Source organism: Conger conger, chromosome 1 (genome assembly GCF_963514075.1).
Source record: "Conger conger chromosome 1, fConCon1.1, whole genome shotgun sequence".
In the NCBI taxonomy this organism is placed as follows: Eukaryota; Metazoa; Chordata; class Actinopteri; order Anguilliformes; family Congridae; genus Conger; species Conger conger.
Genome location: NC_083760.1, coordinates 28,626,548 through 28,643,956, shown reverse-complemented (window position 1 = coordinate 28,643,956; position 17,409 = coordinate 28,626,548). Strand labels below are relative to the sequence as shown.

General features: G+C 42.0%; 2 protein-coding genes across 3 annotated transcripts in view; one reads left to right on the top strand and one right to left on the bottom strand.

The window, feature by feature from the left end:
* prkd3 (protein kinase D3) overlaps nt 1-3,425 on the top strand; it is a 76,491-nt gene extending 73,066 nt beyond the window's left edge. For both annotated transcript variants that reach the window (XM_061243204.1, XM_061243195.1), the window contains exons 18-19: nt 152-237; nt 889-3,425. In XM_061243204.1, coding sequence (XP_061099188.1) covers nt 152-237; nt 889-1,062 — 260 coding nt within the window. In that variant the 3' untranslated portion in view covers nt 1,063-3,425. The remainder of the gene's footprint in view (nt 1-151; nt 238-888) is intronic.
* Nucleotides 2,226-13,061, bottom strand: ndufaf7 (NADH:ubiquinone oxidoreductase complex assembly factor 7). The gene is made up of 10 exons (XM_061243215.1): nt 12,935-13,061; nt 12,375-12,535; nt 12,201-12,281; nt 11,237-11,347; nt 9,417-9,630; nt 8,780-8,838; nt 7,853-7,966; nt 6,660-6,803; nt 5,787-5,960; nt 2,226-5,277 (listed from the first exon to the last, which is right to left on the bottom strand). Exons 1-10 carry the CDS (start codon nt 12,993-12,995, stop codon nt 5,032-5,034), a joined length of 1,365 nt encoding a protein of 454 aa, XP_061099199.1. The 5' UTR covers nt 12,996-13,061; the 3' UTR covers nt 2,226-5,031.
* Between the last annotated feature and the right edge of the window lie 4,348 nt (nt 13,062-17,409).

Genomic DNA, 17,409 nt, shown 5'->3' with positions numbered 1-17,409 from the left:
AGCTCAATTCTTTCCTTATTGAGTAAAAGGAGGTGTTATTTTGCATGGTGAAGCATAAAATCCACATTGTCCGCCTTGTGTAGTCTTGTTTTCTACTTCAGTTACAGCTTTTTAACTTTTTGTTACTGGTTTCTTTCATCTCCTCCTGCAGCTACGGATCTGATAAACAACCTTCTTCAAGTGAAGATGAGGAAACGGTACAGTGTAGACAAGTCCCTGAGCCACCCATGGCTACAGGTAAATACATGATGATTTGCATTTTGTTACAATTGATTATGGGACATTTCCCCATGGTAGGCCATAAAATTATACACCTTAAATACTCTGCGTCCTTGTTATGAATGAATTGTTCACTACAATTGGAGCAATTTCATGTCAGGTTGAACTTTACAATGACCAGTCTACAAAACAGAAACACAAGGTGCTCAGTAAAAGCTGCAGACTTGATGACATATTCAGGGTGCTGAATATCAATTTAATGGACTCAGATCAGGTTATTGAGATCGACAGGCTGTTGAGCTCCAGCTTTGTGACTTTCTCTTTGGGCAGGAGTGCACAACAAGGGCCGATTTGTCTCAGGATTTTGTGCCAACTTCTGGTCGCGATTATTTAATTGACTCAATCATATCTTATCTAACATGTGTATGAGTACCGGCTAGAGCTGCAGACTGCAAATGTATCCTAAAAATTTTACTGTGCTCAAGTACAGGCTTGAACCAGGGTAATTTATAGACCTCTCAGCAAATTTAAAACAAGGCGAACGGTTGAAAGAAAAACCAGACCGGCCCTCGAGGACTGGAGTTGTGCACCCCTGTCTTAGGGCCTTCTCAGGTCAGTTTAGGCCAGGCCACATGTGTACCAACGCTAAACTCCGGCCTCCCCCTCCAGGACTACCAAACGTGGCTGGACCTCAGGGAATTCGAGACGCGGCGAGGGGAACGCTACATCACCCACGAGAGCGACGACGCGCGCTGGGAGGAGCACGCCAGGAGGCATAGCCTGCTTTACCCGAAGCACTTCATCATGGCGCCCAATCTGGATGACATGGACGAGGGGCCCTAGAGGCAGAGAGCGTCTGAGCCCACGCACTATGCAGTGGGATCGCAGAAACCCTCTCCGCCTGCAAGAGACCTTGGGAAGTGCTCCCTCCTCTGAAACTGGCTGCCACAGAGACCGCTGGACGCTGCCGGAGCTCGACTTCTGGGCGAAGGAGCACGTTTGTTCTGAGCCGGTCAGCGGTGCGCTATGCTGCGTGGAGCAGAGAGGTGGCGCCGTGCGCGCGACAGCCCGAACGTTCCGTTGCGGTGGATAGGAGACCGATGGACTACGTGCTCTCCTTTTCCCCTTTCTTTAAATAGACTGAAACCAATTTCAGAGAATAACCAAAGGCCCCTCTCTCTCCACTTAAAATACTGCCTTTTTTAACAAGCCATAAAAATGCAGCTGTTGAACGTATTTGGTTTGAAATATAATTTCCCCTATATTTTTCTGTCTCAGAATGGGAATAGTCAGTGCAATTGCACCCCACCCAGAGAAAGGGTAAAAGCTTGGGCCATATGAAGGAGTAAAGGGCACTTTTGCGCTTGGTTTCCGTGTTCTATTTTTTTAAGTGTGAGAGAGTGTTTTTGCCATCTCTGCAAAACTAGGTTAAATGAATTTTGCTTTTCCAAGAGATTTTCAGCTGTTTTGTTTGTTTGAACTGGAACACGTAATATATAGGCTAATGCGTTCAATACATATTTGTATTGAACAAGGGGTAGAATGTTTTTGCACTATCGGTCAGCTACCCTTGTCTGGCAGGCCCTAAAATTCAAGCAAAGGTTTGAAAAAACAACAGCTGCTGCTTATTTCTTTCAGCAAAAAAACTAATATTTTTCAAAGGGGTTCCACAAAAAAATAATGTTTTCGAAATTTTGTCAACTACCTAATGTAGTTGCTGACATTCCATTGCTTAAAAAAAGCTACTGAATACTCATAATTCCCCTTAACGAGAGCAAAAATCTTAAGTTAAATATATATTATCTATTATGGTTTCCTTAAAACAAATCTTGGAAAGCCTATTCCAAGTATTGTCAGTGTGGTTTCATGACAATCAGGATGTGATGAATTGTTTGTTTTCTCAACAATATCCTCTCATCCATGCTACTTGAGCAACATTCCAAGTGCAATGTCAGTAACTGAAATGACTCATATTTTTTATTTCCCCCCCCCGCCCAAGCTATTTTTTTTCTGCTTTGCAGAATGGACACTTGGATGGATGTAAGCCTTACAATTTATATTGCATATATGAGAGATTGTACTAGAACAATTGAGGCAAAGAACCCACCTCAAAGACTGAAAGACTGGTGATATCTGATACAGTACTAGCATGGTCTTCATGGGTTATGCATTGCATGTTTTTTAGTTTTTTTCCGAGAAGTGGAGGGAAAAGCCCCTTTTTTTTGCCTTATCATGCATCACATCATGCAGCACATCAATGCAGTTAAGTACTGGGACCAACTGTGTGGAGCTGGTAGGACTGTCTGCATTCCTGAATACATTTGCGTTTGCTCAGACATTCCAGCTATGGAAAACTTTTTTCTGTTATTGAAAGTGCATTTCAGTGAAATGGACCCATGAAGCAACATTCTTGCTTAACATTCCGAAAAACGTGACTCTTTAGCAATGCATCTTTTTAGTGGTCTTAAAGATGGAGGACACATAATGCAGCTAATGTGACAGAAATGTCCTCAGTTGAGTTATGGTCAGCGTTCTATTCCTCAGTCCACCACCTTCAGTAAGAGAATGTCCTTCACCCAGTGGAAAAAAAGACAGACAGCTGAAATGGTGCCTTGCCTCCAACCTGCCAGTCATGGTTTCAAAGTACAATTTTTGCTCCTCCAGGGTTGTAAATATGGTCAGGGCAAATCACTGGGAACAGCACTATTTGGGAGCAAGGAGACTGACACTGCCAGAAGGTCTAGCGTCTTCTCAGCATATGGTTAAGCCATTGTTCACTACCCACAATCATAAGTTTACATAACTTAAAATATGGTTGCCCAAATAAATGTTGTACACACCTACTGAATACACTTGGCAAGTGCTGGAGGCTCAACACCATGGTGTCCTCTTATCGGATGGTGGCAAAATCACTGCACAGAAAAGTAGGTGGTTCTCCCTCAATTACTGTGGCAGAGGGGCCAATCAGTTTGTGAATGAAGCCCCCTCCGGAGTGCTTTTCCCAGCCTGGACTGTGCAGGGAAGCCTGCCAGGTAAAGCAGGGAGAAGGTTCAGAGTGTAGGCCTCACCGACGGCGCAGGAGGCGGGAGGACCGAGATGCAATCCTGGGAACCTCGTTACCCATCTGTGTTGCCGCTGGACTTGGCAGGTGTCAGTAGTTTTGTACATTTTATAGTATTTAGACTTAATAAAATTGCTACAACCTCCTTCAATTTGGTTTTTATATTTGCCACAAAAATGTCTTCTTAAATAAAACAAACTTCCAGCTTGTCTTGTACAAAAAGATAAGTTATCGTCTTGGCGTAAACCAGGCACATCTGTGAGAACTGCCCATAGCATCATCTCCCATATGTTACATTACATTACATTAATGGAATTTGGCAGACGTTCTTGTCCAGAGCAATGTACAGTTGATTAGACTATGCAGGAGACAGTCCTCCCCTGGAGCAGTGCAGGGTTAAGTGCCTTGCTCAACGGCCCAACGGCTGTGCGGATCTTATTGTGGCTACACTGGGGATCGAACCACTGACCTTGTCATGTACCTTAACCACTACGCTACAGGCTGCCGGCATGTAGGTTTAACACTGTGCCAAAATCACTGGCTTGGGGACTACCATGTGCAGGAGGGGTGAGGGCGCCACATGCCAATGGTGCGGTTGGACTACGTGATCCCCTTTTTAGAGGATGTTCCACAACTGAGCGTGTATGCAAGGGCTGTGAGTCTGGAGGGGGAGGGGTCCATCTTGTGGAAATAACCTCTCAATTCAAGCTCAGTATTTTCTACACACACAACGGGGGGTTAAAAGGCTGAGGACACTACCAAGTCCAGGTTTACATTTTTTATCAAGGAATACTATTATTCTTATTCAAGAATACATTATTGAGAGCATATTAGGATGGCATTCCCATCACAGGCACCAGGCATGTAATCCAACTGAACACCTGTGGGAGCAGTTGATGAGGGAAAAGGCCAAACTCAACAAACATCACCAGATGATCTGTGGGAAGTGCGGAGAAGGTGGAGGGATGAAATAGAAGATGAGGTTTTGCAATGCTAAGCAGATTGAAGATGGTAATCAAGGTGGATGGCAGTCACAGCCCAAGCACAAACATTTTTTTAATATTCAATAAATACCTACCGATACATTTTCTTTACTTGTATCATTAGAAAAATTAGTATTGTTGTAAAACAGGCATAATTAAGAGTATCATAAGTGGATTAGCTCTTGATAAATAATGAAAACAATCGGTTTTTGGTAGGGTCCTCAAGACTTTTGGTCCCCGCTGTACAGTATGTTAAAACACCAAAACACTTTAGCATGTAATACACATTTTGGACACAAATGAAATACAGTGCAGAAATACGCTCTACTGGGTCTAACAAGGTCATGGTCATTCCAGAAATGTTTGGTTTCATGAAATTGGCCAGGAGGAAAACATTTTCCTAAACTGTGTCTCCTGCAGTGGTTCCCTCTCTGATGGTCCAATGTGGGCTAGATCAAGATCAGTGCCTGGCTTCCATGGTAACCAGGACGATGTTCCATGTTTTTTTTCCGCTCCAACGCATTGTTCCTCACATCTCTCCATTACTGTAAAGAAGAGCAATGCCTGCTGGGAGCAAATTCCATAACTCTGAATGGACAAAGGAGTGTAAAGCCATATTGTAGCCAGGCCAGGCAGATGGCAGCTTACAGGTTCCTGTCCTACAGGTCAATAGGCTCAAAGTTCAAGTATGGGTGTTCAGCTAATGGTGGATTAAAGGCAGGTGCCCCCTGGTCTGAGAAGGGGGTGAGATGTGCCCCTCATTGGTCCTCAAAATTTCAGCTCGCTGAATCCAGCTACAGGAAGGGGTGCAAGCGCCATTTTCTTCCCCTTCTCCCCCAGATGGAGTGGGGTCAGCTTCCCCTTCTCCAGCGGAGGGGGTGGGGCCAGTCGGTTGTGGTTCAGCAGAGCGAAGAACTTGAACCTGTCGCCCATTTTCGCGGGGTTCGTCAGCATGTCAAACCCCCGGATCAGCTGGGCCCGGGTTGAGGCATCCCGACAGTTCCGCAGCAGAACCTGGGAGGAAGCAAGACAGAGTAAGGCTTCACAGGGACACAGTGCAACTGAGCCAGTGTTCCCTCAGAGGAATTTGCAGTAACACCAAGCACATTTTAAATAACAGAGACCCTTTAGAGGATCCAGTGCCTGAAATGAAAACCTTAGTCTACAAATTTGGGTTAAAATAGCTTCAGCTGGTAAATTTAACTTTAACTTAGGTTTGTTAGTTTCGAATGTGTTAGTTTTTTACTTTTGAGCATGAAATGGAAATTTTTGTTAAACGCAAAAAAAAAAGGGTAGCCCAATATGAAATTTTCCCAAAGTGTAGACTGTTTTCTGAAGTAAAAATAGGTAAAAAAAGGCTAAATAGACTAAACTAAATAATTTCAAAGTTAATATCGACCCATAAGTACCAGTCACCCAACCTGAAAAGAGAAATAAACCACGCAAAAATATTGACTTGGCCTCCTGCAACTGGCACGGCTTTTACAGGCGTGTAAGAGTGAGACCCTGGGAGCATGGCTCACCTGTAGGCGCGTGTCGATGCCCATGTTCTGCAGGAAGGTGCGCTGGGCTATGGGGCCGAAGCAGGCCACCTGGTCCCCCGCGGTCCTCCTCAGGTAACCAAAGTCCACGTCGGCCGTCAAGTCAGCAGTGCCCGGGGCGCTCAGGACGTCGTGGGGTTTGTGTCCCCGAAAACCCTTTGAGAAAACCGACAAGCGTTTTAAGCGGCTGTTGGCCTAGTGTTGTTCCCCCTCTTTTGTGGGGTTAGTTATCTTCCAAGTTAGTGGGGGCTAAATGAAAAAGAAGTTCTGGGGCAGAAAGAAAATGAAGCAAATGATTTTTATCAAAGTGCTAAGAGTTTTATCTGAACCAATCACGTTGTGGGCCGGTTGGTTAAGGTAAATGACTGGGACACGCAAGGTCGGTGGTTCTAATCCCGGTGTCGCCACGATATGATCCACACAGCCGTTGGGCCCTTGAGCAAGGCCCTTAACCCTGCATTGCTCCAGGGGAGGATTGTCTCGTGCTTAGTCTGATCAACTGTACGTCGCTTTGGATAAGAGCGCCTGCCAAATGCCAGTAATGTAATATGTAATGTGCTGCGAACAGCAAATGCCATTCCATGGGTTCAGGCAAGTCACTGACAGGCAGCCACATAGTAGGTAAATGCCATATGGCATTCAACCAATCAAAATGACAGCTGTACTATTGTTTTGAGCCCCTATAAAAACTCTCCTAAATCTTCTCAACTTTCCCAATTTTCTCAACCAAAGCCACAACCCCATATTGGGCTTGGGACCCAAATGGGTTAAGGTCTCCCTGACGACTTAGGCCCTTCCCTCTTAAAGGCTGCCGACGCAATGCAGACTCCTGAGGTATGACTTGAGCGCGCTCACCCTGAACGTGTCCGTCCCAGTCCCGTCGTGGCCGTAGTCCGCCATCAGGGCCGCACCCCCGTCCTCCACGATCCGGGTACTCAGCTTCTGAATGACCACGGCCCCCTCCGGGCAGACCTCCACATGATCCCTGCTCTCACCCGCCTGGGGAGGGGGTGGAGGGCAACGCACCCGTTTTCACAAAGCCACTTACTGTCCTCTGGAGAAGCTGTCGAACGACAGCTACACTCCCATCATTATTAACAAAGTAATCCCCCCACCCCCATTTATCTAAAAAAAATGCATGCCATACTTTTTCATATTTGAGCACCTGCCTCTCTAAATGTTTCTGCATGCATGGGCATGCTTAAAGGAATACACCAACATTTTGGGAAACATAGCTTTTTTCATACTTAGCCAGATTTCTTTTTCATTTTTCTGCATTTACTGGCTCAGTTTCCATGTTAGCATAACGTGTTAGCTTAGCGTAGAGCTAAATTAAATTAAATTAAATTGTAAAAATGAGAAATGTTGGTTGAACGCAGTGAAGAAGGTAGTAACTCAGTGCCTTCAGAAGGCATGCGGATTACTGTGCTCAACCAGCGGAACACAGAAGGATACATGTGTGTTCAGCGGTTATAGTTCCAACTTAGTTCTAACTTCTCTGAAAACGTCTCTCGTTTTAAAATCTTTTACCCCTCACATGTATTTCAAATACATGATACATTGTGTAAATAAGGCTCTGGAGTTGCTGTAAGGTGTATTTCTTCACGTTGAAGGAGGTAGGTGACTGACTCCTATAGGCTTCAAGTCATTATGCTAAGCTAACACGTTATGCTAACATGGAAACCGAGGCAGTGAATGTACAAAAACGAAAATGAAATCGAACATCTCGTCTGGGTAAGTCAGAAAAAAAAAATATTTCCCAAAATGTTGGTGGATTCCTTCAAAGATTTTTTTTTTTTTTCAAGGGCAGGGAGTCAATTTTACTGACGTCAAATAAGGAGGGGGATGTCAAATGAAGATGTGTGTCACTGCATGAAAAGGATATTGATTGAAGGGGAATGGAAAATTGACAGACATTTGATCGACATGACGTAAAATTTACATCCAAATTGTTTTCCAGGAAGCGGTGTGAAAATACACAAATATTACAATTCTACTCATTGTATGATGGTGACTGAAAGAGGAGAGGTTTTAAAAGTGCTTCACACCTGTATCAGCGTGGTAGAGGCCAGAGTCGGGGCCGGCACCAAAACGAACCGTAACCGGGCCGCATCTTCTGGGTCAATGTCCACCATCATCTCCCTCCAGCCCCGCTCGGTTTTCTCAACATTCACAAACAGGCACGTATCACTCTCTGCAAAGCACTCAACCTATTATTATTATTATTATTATTATTATTATTATTATTATTAAAAGTAGCATTGTTTCTCAGCTGCAGTCCTTAGGACCCACTTGCCAGAAGGTTTTTGTTACAACCAGGAACTCATCAAGGGCATTTTTGGTGGTTTGATTGGTTCATTCATTCAATCAATGATTCATTCAATTCAGTGTGTGAGGTCCAGGTTACAACAAAAACCTTCTGGCAAGTGGGTCCCAAGGACTGGAATACCTCCCACTTTTCCCATTTTACTCTACAAATTTGAAATGCTACTCACCCATCCAGTTACTGCTGGGCCACTTGCACCATGAACAGATAAACCAGGGGAGTCCAAACTTATCCGAAAAAGGCCATGATTATCAGTTATTAGCTAATTCAAGACCATGATTCATCAGTTGGTTGAATCTGGTGTCTTAGCATTAATCTAAAACAAAAACCTGTACCCACACCAGCTAGTTTTGGATAAGGTTGGACACCCCTGGTCTATGGTTGCTCGATTATGGCAAAAAATGCTATTTGATTAATCGCCCTAACCTGGTCTAAACCATTGGCTAGTAATTATTTTGCACCCTAACATAACATGGAGGAGTGAGCAGGCTTTGTAACAAGTAGCCTTGTGGAGACGAACCAATGGTGCATAACCCATGGAAGTATGTAGGACTGAACTGTAACCCCAAATTCTTACTAGCACTGATGGTATTTAACATTTGACAGGGAGGCACAGTATGTGGAGGTTAAACAAAGGGCAAAAATGTACCTGGAATTTATGGATCGGCAAGGCATCAAAGAACTCATGGGCAAGGTAGATACTGAAGCCTAAATCAAGGGAAAAGGGCAAATTCCATCACATAATGACAAAATTTCCCAATTTCTAAAACATCCATGTATTTACTGTACAGTCTTTCATGCTGTGTGTTGGAGCCAAATTAATATCCCCATTGTGGGATAATAAAGTTGACTAAGTAACTAACATCAATGTGGAAGTATAGGGCTTGTTTCTGTCCTCTACAAAATACAGAAACCCCATTAAGGATGACCTGACTATGGAGCGCAAACGTGGTCCGCCCAACTGTGGCACCTCCAGTCGATCAGGCCTCATAGTGATGGACCTAGGTCAAATACGTAATTGTTTGTTATTCAAACACTTTCCACAGCTCCATTGATCTGGCCTGGTGCAATTGAGGCAACCAAGAGGACCAGAAGATGGAGTTTGCTTTTTTTGAGAGTATTTCATAGGTTCCAATACACCAGACAAGCCCGGTAAAGCTTAGAAAAGTATTTTAATCCAAAACACTTACGTATTTGACCCAGGACTAGAACGAACAGACCATCAATCATCATTTGGTAGCTCTAAGTAAGGGACTTAGAACAGATTTTTGAAGAATGTGCCGCACCTTTAGGAACGTCGTCCAGGCTGCGGTACCAGGAGATGGGCAGGCCTGTGCTGGTGGTCCCTTGGCGGTAGGCCGGGGCGTTCTCGCTGGCGAACACCTGGTTGCGGTCTCCGGTCAGACTGCGAGCCTGCAGCTCGCTCAGCCTGGGGCTCACTTCCACCAGGTGAATGGACACGGTCGCCCCGCCCAGCACCACCCGCAGCTGGCTGAACACCTGAGAGAGAGGACGCACGGTCTCAACTGGCCTACAGAATACATCATTTCATATGGCTGAACAACTGAGAGAGAGGATGCAAGGTCACAGCTGGCCTACAGAATACATCATTTCATATGGCTGAACACCTGAGAGAGAGGACGCAAGGTCTCAACTGGCCTTCAGAATACATCATTTCATATGGCTGAACACCTGAGAGAGAGGACGCACGGTCTCAACTGGCCTACAGAATACATCAGTTCATATGGCTGAACACCTGAGAGAGAGGACGCCAGGCCTCAACTGGCCTACAGAATACATCAGTTCATATGGCTGAACACCTGAGAGAAAGGACGAAAGGTCACAGCTGGCCTACAGAATACATCATTTCATATGGCTGAACACCTGAGGGAGAGGACGCCAGGCCTCAACTGGCCTACAGAATACATCAGTTCATATGGCTGAACACCTGAGAGAAAGGACGAAAGGTCACAGCTGGCCTACAGAATACATCATTTCATATGGCTGAACACCTGAGGGAGAGGACGCAAGGTCATAGCTGGCCTACAGACTACTGTACATCATTTAATATGGCTGAACACCTGACAGAGAGGGCACAAGGTCACACCTGGCCTACGGAATACATTGTTTAATATGGCTGAACACCTGAGAGAGAGGACACAAGGTGTCTATGGGGCCGGACGTCTAATATAGGACTGCGCAGATAATTTATCTCCCATCACATGAAAAAGACTACATTTTCACAGGGATACAGGGTTACATGTACCGTATATTGTATGATATACGGAGCTTCACATCTAAATCAAATTTATTTTTAGGAATGTATCATTGGTGGATACAGAAATTATACCTCCAAAAGCAATATTTCATTACAGTCATATTTTTTAAACAATTGGCAAGAGTGCTACCACAGGAAAGAAAGATGACTCCCTTTAAGTTTTTTGAAGGGGGTGTACGCAGCATATCACACACTACAAATGTTACAGATTTACAGATCTACAGAGCAAATGCTAAAAGATGACTTGGTCTGTTTTCACTCATCCGATTAGAAAAGGAAACAGCACCCTCCTGTGGCTTGTATATGAAAGTACAGTAAATGTATTTTTCTCAATGGATCCCCCAACTCCATTATCATGGCTTTTGATAAGCCTGAAGTGCAGATGTGAGGGTAAGCTGGACAAACTCAATTTTGAGTGTAAGTGTTTATGTAGCACTCACATGTTATACTATGGCACAGTATAGATACAGCAAAGCATTTTGTTTAATAAATCCATCTGGATATGACCTGGATAATGCACTGCAATTACATGTTCAGTGTCAAGAGGTAATGTAATGCAACACTGCACTGATTCTCGGGATTTAATGTAATATAATGTTGCACTCACTCTCAGGATGTCATATAATGTAATAATGTGCTCACACTCAGGATGAAATGTAATGATCCACTCATTCTCAGGATTTGATGTAATGCAATGATGCACTCACTCTAGGGATGTAATGTAATGAGACGCTTACTCTCTGGATGTAATATAATGATTCACTCACTCTGGATGTAATATAATGATTCACTCACTCGGGATGTAATGTAATATAATCTTGCACTCACTCTCAAGATATCACTGGCCAGGGAACCCCTTCCAGGACCAAATTCCACAAACTGAAACTCCTTTGGCTTCCCTGCTGCCATCCACTCGCTCACACACCAGATCCCGAGCAACTGCATAACAAATTTGGGAAAAAACATGAAAAGTGCCAGAGAGTTACTTCAGTAACATAACTGAAATAATTTAGAGTGAGTAACAAGTTAAGAACTGTACACAATCGATCACATTCACTCAATGTAATTTGAGCATTGCGACTGAGGGCTCCTAATGCTGTCACCAGAGTGAAACTTGCAGGAGGTCCATATCCATTACTAAATCTCAAGCCAACTCCTGCTCTTAATTATTTAAAGAGTGCAGTCATTGGTACTATCTGACATTTTAGCTGAATTACTTGAATGACAGATGAATACTGTTCTCATGCCCCCATATTAGGCTAAACCTTTTATTGCGTATGGGTGAAACAGTGTTGGTGTACACAGCTAATCAGCCATGTGGAAAACCTGCAAACAGAGTGGTTCTCAAAATACTATAATTTCCCACCCCTGTTCTATGCCAAGTTGTTTATGTGTGTACATTACATGTGCGCATGTCAGACATCATTTGGGGTGGCACAGTGGCACAGTGAGTAGCATTGTCGCCCTAACAGCAACAAGGTCCTAAATTGAATCCCAGCCAGGGCAATTCTCTGGTTTTCCAGGATACTGGGGGATACACGAACAGGGCGTTGCTGCAAAGGAGCATGTGTGCTCAGTCAACTTTCCCAGTATAAATAAAGGTTAATAAATGATAATAAATGATAATGTCCAGAAAATAAGCATGCTGAAAATGTATTAGCCCACACTAGAACCTCTCAACAGTCCCTTTAAAACTCCACTCTCTTTTTATACAAATATATATTTCACAGGCGAAGGTAACAACAATGGACAAACATCTGAATGTTGATGTTGGGATAAAAGTCATATCAACCTCTCCGAAGATCTGACTGATTTCCGGTGACGTAATAAAATCCCCATCTGCTCCCAGCATGTCATTCTTCACATAATATCCCTGGAAAATAAAAATAAAAAATTCCCTCAGATATTGTGATTATAACACTTTTGAATTAAAAGTTGAGGCTGCTTTTGTGTTCTGATCACTCACCAACACCGGATTGGTTAGAACTTCCCTCATGTATTCAGCCACTGAGATAGGACCAGTTGCTTTGATTTTGGAAGTTAGATGCTTGAACATCGTGTTGTTCGGCGCATGTTTCTCCGGAATTGTGTTGGAGAAACTTCTGCTCTGGGTCCATCTCCATCTTGCTGTTACACACAACATAGGAATAATAACAACGCTTATATCGGTTAGCTTGGTATTTAAACTGTAGCCGATATAAATTAGCCTGCTTATACTGTACGAAAAGTGAAATCAAGAGAGTAAACCAGTGAGTATAGCTGTCATTTAGCTACTTAAGCTACCTAGCTAGTATCTGTAACTTAGTCGAAGGTAGTGACACATTTTCAAGACATTGAAATTAAACCTTAAAATAAGGTTAGGCGTTACTTTGTGTATTTATGCCAACTCGTTGGTTAGTGTTTATAAAAAGTAAGTTAACATATCGAGGTACTGAGAAAGGACATTTTAAGATGTCCTATCTTCTTAACTGACTGCAAATAACTTTATTTGGTGAACGATTAAATAAATAGCTCTTGCTAACGTACCTGTGCACGTAAATGCAATTTGTTGGATGCAAGCCCTTTTTAAAACATATAACGCTCTCATTTTTATCAATTAACTGTATCAACAAGCATCGGTTTCAAGCGCTAAGGCAAGCGAGGGTTACACGGGGTATAACTTCCGCAAGTGACTTATGGTTGAATAATTCAAAATAAAATACAGAATACATTTTTTCCTGTTTACGGTTTTGTAGTAGGCTATTGAACTAAAATGAATGGGATGAGTGCAAATTATCTTTCAGTCATAACATAGGTTGTAAATTGCAAACATGCAAGCTTTCTTTGATACATAATCACTTAAGCTGATCATTTCAAGTTCTCATACTTGGCTAGTCTATGAGCACGTAGGATACAAATATTACTCTTCTGTGAAAACAAAGGAACCTGACCAAATTGTGTGTGAAATTGATTCCTGAATATATTTGCGTTTTCACTTACACACATATATGGTATTAATGTATTGTTATCTTAAAATATTGGACACTTATATTTATTGAATGGTGACTAAATGGGATTTTTAGATTACTGTTTTACCTCACAAATGTTTGCTTGAATTATACCTGATTAAAGCTTCCTCAATGTGATGCCTAATTAGATATATTTTAGGTCCATCTCCTATCAGTTCTTCCACTTTTCCAGAAGACTGATTTCTAAATTGTGCATGCAGAAATAGACTATTTGGTGAAATAAATATTAAATATTACTGTTTTTCATCAATGTCAATGTTTATGTTATGTTTTTATGCATAGGAATTTATTCATGTCAACAAAAATAATTTTAGGGTTTATGATTCCACCGTCATATGCCAATTCGAACTTTTATTTTGAAATTCTTCAACCTGAAGGCTCGAATAATTTATTTTATCTTTTTCTTTTTTTTGGATGTTCGAATTATTTTTTGCAGATGCTTCGCAGACCCATAATCAGAAAACTATCGGCAGAACACAATTAATTTGAAGATAATTCGATTTTTTAAAAATTGATCAATTGTAATATTTCTGTTAAATTATGGACATGTTATGTGAATTCGCTGATCGTCTACACAGTTTAACTGCAATAATTATCCTACGGATCACCTAATCTTGTGAAACCAGTGAACGAATAAACTAGCTACATTAAACATAATGTAGACACTGACTTTTTAACCCTTAGATGCATGGCCCGCCCAATGGTAACATATAGGCTCTTTCACTCATTTATTTATGTTACGGATTTGAATATCTAAGGATATATTGTAACAAATATATCACAATGTTACGTCTGTTACCAAATGTATTCAATAATTTACGAATTAATTAATCAATCGCGTAACATTGTAAACATCTCTTCAATGGTCTGAATTGCTTTTGAGGGAATTTTGATTTTTAAAAGTAACATGCATTTTTAATTGTGTATTATTTTTTATAAGTACATGGCTCACTTGACATGCATTTACCATCTGTGGGTCGGGTCTTTCCTCTATTATTGCATATATTGTCTTCAGACAAACTCTGATATTAGAAAAAGGGACCTGAGTGAATACAATCTGTCCAAAGAACCTTATCCATAAGATAACATAACATAACATAAGGCAGAGGTGGTTAACACAGTATATTTACTCCATTACATTTACACAAGTACGTTTTTAAATAAATTGTCCTTGTAAGAGTTGTTTTCAAGAACGATACTTTTTACTCTTACTCGAGTGTATTTGTAAAGGAAAAATTTTACCTTTACTCTGTTATATAATTGGATATGTACATTTTTGTTCTGTTCGATTTGTTCTCAGAGTTTGCCAGGTGCCTGGGTAAAAGTTAGAAAGTTCCAAATCTCAAATAGAACCATGAAAAGACAAGTGCACAATTAGGAATCACTTGTGTGCAAGTACAGTTTCTTGGCTCTGTCAAGAAAGGAGTTAGACGAGAGAGGAATTTTTGTTTTTAATTTATTTATTTATTTTTACAAATTTCCCCTTACAACATCAAACTAATGGGGGGAAAAAGGCAACAGTTATGAAAATTAATTTAAAAAAAAAAAACTAGAATATCAGGGTTGGAAAGATCATCAGTCCCCTGATTTAATACTTTGTAGAGCCACCTTTTCCTGTAATTACAGTCATCAATCTGTTTGAATATGTCTGTACTAGTTTTGCACACCTAGATTGGGGAATATTTGCCAACAGTGATAGACTGCTTTCTTTAAGTTCACAGATTTTCTATTGGATTTAAGTCAGGGCTCTGACTTGGCCACTCAAGGACATTCACCTTCCTATCCTTAAGCTAGGACTTAAGCTAACAACTGTGTTGTTCTTCTGGCGGTATGTTTAGGATCATTGTCATGTTGGAAGGTGAACGACCTGCCCATCTTCAGCTGCCTAGCAGAGGGATGCAGGTTTTCCTGAAGAATTTGGGTATACTTGGCAGCATCCATTTTTCCTTCAATCTTGACCAATTGCCCAGTCCCTACTGAAGGTTGCCACCACCATGCTTTACAGCAGGTATGGTGTGTTTTGGGTGTGCTGTGTTTAGTTCTTGCCAAACATAGAACTTGGAGTTCAGTCCAAAAAGATCTCATCTGACCATAGCACCTTTTGACATCAGAATCTTCCAAATGCGTTTTTGCATAGCACAAATTAGACTTTTTCATAAAAGGCTTCTTTCTTGCCACCCTGCCATACAGGCCAGCTTTGTGTAAAGCTTGTGAGATTGTTGTCACATGCACAGACTGACAAGTCCCAGCCATAAAGACTTGTAAGTCCTCCAAAGTTGCCTTTGGTCTCTTGGTAGCTTCTCTGAACAATGTCTTCCTGGCTCGGTCATCCAGTTTGGACGGATGCCTGATCTAGGCAAGGTGTTGGTGGTTCCATACGCTTTCCACTTCTTAATGATGACTTTCTATAGGCACTGTATATTGCATGAATGCCACTATTGCATATATACAGTAGCTTCAGAAAGTATTCAGACCCCTTCACTTTTGCAGACTTTATTGTGTTTTAGACTTAATTTTAAATAGGTAAAATTACCTTGTTTGCCCAACAAACTACACTGAATAACCCATAATGACAAAGTGAAATCATGTTTTCAGACATTTTTGCAACCTTAGTAAAAATCTAAAACTGAAAGCTCTGATTTACATCAGTAATCAAAGTATTGGGGTGCCACAAATTAATTTGCGGTTTGGTCAGGTGCATATTTTTTTATTTAATTATTCTTGAGATGTGTCTAGAATTTGGAGTCCACCTGTGGCAGATTGAATTGATTGGACATAGTTTAGAAAGACACAATTCACGATGCATGTCTGGACAAAAACCAGGCCATGAACTCTCTGTAGACGTCTGCTATAACAGATCAGCAAGGCATCGATCCAGGCATGGGTATAAAATCATTTCTACAGCTTTGAGTGTTCCCAGGAGCACAGTGGCCTCAATAATTGAAATGGAAGAGGTTTGGAACCACCAGGACTCTTTCTAGAGTTGGTCGTCCGGCCAAACTGAGTAAACGGGCAAGAAGGGCCCAAGAGGTGACCAAGAACCCAGCAGTCAACCCAACAGAGCTTTGGAAGTCATCTGCAGAAATGGGACAACCTGCCAGAAAGATGGCCATCTCAGCAGTACTCAATCATTCCCTTTAGGGAAGCCACTCTTGAGTAAAAGGCATATTACAGCCCCCTTGGAGTTTGCCAAACAGCATTAAAAGGGCTCTGAGAGCACGAGGAAAAAGCTTATCTGGTCTGATGAGACTAAAACTGAACTCTGGGCAGAACTCCAAGCGCTATGTCTGGCAAACACCAGGCACTGCTAATCACCTGGCTAATACCACCCCTCCAGTGTAGCATGGTGGTGGCAGCATGCTATGGGGGTGCTTCTCAGTGGCAGGGACAGGGAGACTGGTCAGAACTGAGGGAAGGATGAATGCAGCGAAATACAGAGAGGTCCTTGAAGAACCTGCTCCAGAGTGTATGCAACCTCAGACTGGGGCAACTGTTCACCTTTCAGCATGACAATGACCCGAAACATACAGCCAAGACAATGCTGGAGTGGCTCTGGGACAAGTCTCTGACTGTCCTTGAGTAGCCCAGAAAAGCCCAAATGTAAACTCCATAGAACATCTGTGGAGAGAACCATCTGAAGATGGCACTTCACAGATGCTTCCCATCCAATCTGTCTGAGCCTGAGAATATCTGCCAAAAAGAATAGGATAAACTGCCAAAATCCAGGTGTGCAAAGCTTGTTAGATACTTACCCAAGAAGATTCAAAGCTGTAATTGCTGCAAAAGGGGCTTCTACAAAGTACTGAATTAAGGGTCTGAATACTTATAAAAATTTGAGATTTCAGTTTTTCATTTTGTATAAATTTACAAACATCAAAAAAATGCTTTCACAAAAAGTGAAGGGGTCTGAATCATTTCTGAAGCCACTGTATATATATAGTTAAGCTAGTTGTATATAGTTTGGCACAGTTTTGTTTTAAAAATGTGTTCTGC

Coding starts and splice junctions, on each gene's coding strand:
- ndufaf7 (XM_061243215.1), bottom strand. CDS start 12,995: ATGAGAGCGTTATATGTTTTAAAAAGGGCTTGCATCCAACAAATTGCA. Junction 12,282..12,374: donor TTCTAACCAATCCGGTGTTG/GTGAGTGATCAG, acceptor TTTATTTTCCAG/GGATATTATGTGAAGAATGA. Junction 9,631..11,236: donor TGGCCAGTGATATCTTGAGA/GTGAGTGCAAGA, acceptor CCTCTCTCTCAG/GTGTTCAGCCAGCTGCGGGT.